We start from the raw sequence: 3,954 nt of genomic DNA on the forward strand, positions 1-3,954 counted from the left end.
CAGCCCATCAGGAGACTGTAGGTAGTGTCAGGCAGGAGCACCAGAACTTCATCTCCAGATTTGAACTTTCGATCCTGTGATTTCTGTGATTTAAAGGCAAAATATGCTTTATACCGAGCAACACTGATGGCAGCATTCTCAGCAGCAATCCGTGAAGATTCAGCCAATTTGTCTTTCAGCTCTATTACATATTGAAAACAGGAACGATCATCATCTGCCTTACCGTAAAGAAGCTCAAAAGACGAGAATCCGGTCCTGTCACTTGGCATCTCCCTCAAGGCGAACAAGGTGGCAGGGAGATAACGGAGCCACTCACGCGGTTTTTCAGAGCACAGTTTCCGGAGGCACGCCTTCAGAGTGGAGTGCATCCTTCCCACTCTTCCGTTACCACTTGGATGGCAAGGTGTGGTGAAGAGCAGTTTTACTCTCACAAGCTTACGGACCTCACCCATCAGTTGTGACGTGAACTGCGTCCCACGGTCCGAGAGTATTTCTCAAGGGATGCCAACCCTGGAGAAGATGGACAACAAGGCTTCTGCAATAGCAATAGGTTATTTCTCGGAGAGGTACGGCTTCTGGGAATCCGGTTGCAAAATCAATTAAAGTTAAGAGGTAACGATGGCCTTCAGATGATGGAGACAAGGGACCCACGATGTCAATAAACACTCTTGAGAACGGTTTCGTGATGATAGGTAGAGGCCGTAAAAGTACAGGGCGCACTCTTCCTTTAGCTGACATACGTTGACATTTATCACAAGACTTACAAAGAGCTGTGATGTCAGCTTCTACCCCAGGCCAATAGAAGTGGTGGTAAACCCTCATGGGCAATACCAGGCAACGACACTCAGCAGGGATGACCAATGTTCTTGGTTGCTAGAAGAACGGCACACTCGGTACACTCGGTAGAGTAGTTCATCAGAAAACTCGTAGGAAAACTTGGAACCATTGCGAGTTACCTCTTCTTCACCATCTCAGGGACAGGTGAAGAATGCCGAGGCAGACAAATCTTTTTCATGTTCTCGTCTGGTGTGCTCACTCCTTCCACATTACCAACCAGAACACTACAGAACTTGATTGGAGCACGAACAGCATCAACATAACCTCCGTAGAAGGGACAGCGAAGGTAGCATCGTATCTGAGGCAAGGAGTCCACTCTTCATAAATAGTCAGAAACAAGAAATTTAGGACACTGGGAGACGTCTACATCTACCCTGCTGGAGAAGTTGGTCAACCTCCTCTTCAAAATAATACTTTAGATGTATAGGGATCAGATACAATTTGCACTTTACACGCTCCGAAGAACATACTTCTATGCCATGCATTATAGTAGATGAACATCCAGGAGTTTCAGTGAAGACATCCCAAAAGTCAGACAGAAGAGACATCAAGTCAGAGACATCAAGTCATTCTTTTGCGAAACCGTCAATGTACTTTCAAGCTCAGGGGAACTAGGAGTGTCCATCTCTTCTACATCTCCGCGGCCGTCAGGCGATACTGGAAGGAGATCTGGAGGTTCTGTAACCCCTTCCTCAAGCGGTGAGAAGTTCAAGTTGGTATCAGCCTCTGTATCAAAGGAAGAAACTTCATCCAACACAGTTACTTGATTAACATAAGCACGACAAAAGTAGCGCTTAAGATTTGTATCCTCTGTATCAAAGGAAGAAACTTCATCCAACACAGTTACTTGATTAACATAAGCACGACAAAAGTAGCGCTTAAGATTTGTATCCTCTGTATCAAAGGAAGAAACTTCATCCAACACAGTTACTTGATTAACATAAGCACGACAAAAGTAGCGCTTAAGATTTGTATCCTCTGTATCAAAGGAAGAAACTTCATCCAACACAGTTACTTGATTAACATAAGCACGACAAAAGTAGCGCTTAAGATTTGTATGGTATAACTTACGCTTATCGTTTTCATCAATCAGGTAGTTACAGCTGATACTCTTTTCAAGTACAGGTAGTTACAGCTGGTTCTCTTTTCAAGTACGCTATATGGGCCAGCCCAGCCATCAGGAGACTGTTGTAGGTAGTGTCAGGCAGGAGCACCAGAACTTCATCTCCAGATTTGAACTTTCGATCCTGTGATTTCTGTGATTTTAAAGGCAAAATATGCTTTATAACGAGTAACACTGATGGCAGCATTCTCAGCAGCAATCCGTGAAGATTCAGCCAATTTGTCTTTCAGCTCTATTACATATTGAAAACAGGAACGATCATCATCTGCAAGAGGGCCTCTAATTGCCTTACCGTAAAGAAGCTCAAAAGACGAGAATCCGGTCCTGTCACTTGGCATCTCCCTCAAGGCGAACAAGGTAGCAGGGAGATAACGGAGCCACTCACGCGGTTTTTCAGAGCAGTTTCCGGAGGCATGCCTTCAGAGTGGAGTGCAACCTTTCCACTCTTCCGTTACCACTTGGATGGCAAGGTGTGGTGAAGAGCGGTTTTACTCCCAGAAGCTTATGGAGCTCACCCATCAGTTGTGACGTGAACTGCGTCCCACGGTCCGAGAGTATTTCTCAAGGGATGCCAACCCTGGAGAAGATGGACAAGGCTTCTGCAATAGCAATAGAGGTTATTTCTCGGAGAAGTACGGCTTCTGGGAATCCGGTTGCAAAATCAATTAAAGTTAGGAGGTAACGATGGCCTTCAGATGGAGACAAGGGACCCACGATGTCAATAGCCACTCTTGAGAACGGTTTCGTGATGATAGGTAGAGGCCGTAAAAGTACAGGGCGCACTCTTCCTTTTGCTGACATACGTTGACATTTATCACAAGACTTACAAAGAGCTGTGATGTCAGCTCCTACCCCAGGCCAATAGAAGTGGTGGTAAACCCTCATGGGCAATACATTGGACCCCAGGCAACGACACTCAGCAGGGATGACCAATGTCTCCCACTTGTTCTTGGTTGCTAGAAGAACGGCACACTCGGTACACTCGGTAGAGTAGTTCATCAGAAAACTCGTAGGAAAACTTGGAACCATTGCGAGTTACCTCTTCTTCATTGCGAGTTACCTCTTCTTCATCTCAGGGACAGGTGAAGAATGCCGAGGCAGACAAACCTTTTTCATGTTCTCGTCTGGTGTGCTCACTCCTTCCACATTACCAACCAGAACACTACCTCTTCTTCATCTCAGGGACAGGTGAAGAATGCCGAGGTAGACAAACCTTTTTCATGTTCTCGTCTGGTGTGCTCACTCCTTCCACATTACCAACCAGAACACTACAGAACTTGATTGGAGCACGAACAGCATCAACATAACCTCCGTAGAAGGGACAGCGAAGGTAGCATCGTATCTGAGGCAAGGAGTCCACTCTTCATAAATAGTCAGAAACAAGAAATTTAGGACACTGGGAGACGTCTACATCAGGCAAGGCTTCCTCAGATACAATGACACAGGAACAGCCAGTGTCACGTATGATGGTAGATACCCTCGCTCCATTGATGGTGCCAGAAAAGAGATTAGTAGTAGGATCACTGAAGTAGAAACCCACCTTATGTGGGTCTGAGGAGTGCTACCAGTCCTGAACAAACCTGGATTTTGGGGACATCGAGGTCGAATGTGTCCTGGCTCCCCACAATTGTGACACCTGACGGGTGTGGAAGACTTCCTGGCCGGTGGAGGAGATCGGCGAGAAGCTTGGTTGGTGCGTGTCTTGGGTAAGCACGATAGGCAGCTGCCCAAATATCTGCACGTTTGATAGCGTCGTCCAAGGTCTGCACGTAGTTTTCTTTCAAGAAGGTTCTTATATCTGGGGAAATAGAGGCAAGAAACTGGTCCATAATTACAAAAGATTAAAGTTTATGAAAATCTTCCCCCACGTCAGAAGTCTGTCTAGTTATAAAATAGCGACCAAGTGTAGTGGCAAACTGGTGGAATGTCTCACCAGGTTTGATCCGAACAGAACGAAACATGTGGCGATAGTACTCGGCGGACTGACTGAAGCT

The 3,954-nt window shown here is 46.0% G+C and overlaps 1 protein-coding gene across 1 annotated transcript in view; it reads right to left on the bottom strand.

Moving 5' to 3' along the window:
• LOC123516691 overlaps positions 1–452 on the bottom strand; it is a 2,022-nt gene extending 1,570 nt beyond the window's left edge. The window contains exon 1 of the mRNA XM_045276295.1: positions 1–452. This exon is cut by the window's left edge and continues 62 nt beyond it. Within this exon, the coding sequence (XP_045132230.1) occupies positions 1–452 (452 nt within the window).
• Positions 453–3,954: the final 3,502 nt, after the last annotated feature.

This window comes from Portunus trituberculatus, chromosome 41 (genome assembly GCF_017591435.1).
Source record: "Portunus trituberculatus isolate SZX2019 chromosome 41, ASM1759143v1, whole genome shotgun sequence".
In the NCBI taxonomy this organism is placed as follows: Eukaryota; Metazoa; Arthropoda; class Malacostraca; order Decapoda; family Portunidae; genus Portunus; species Portunus trituberculatus.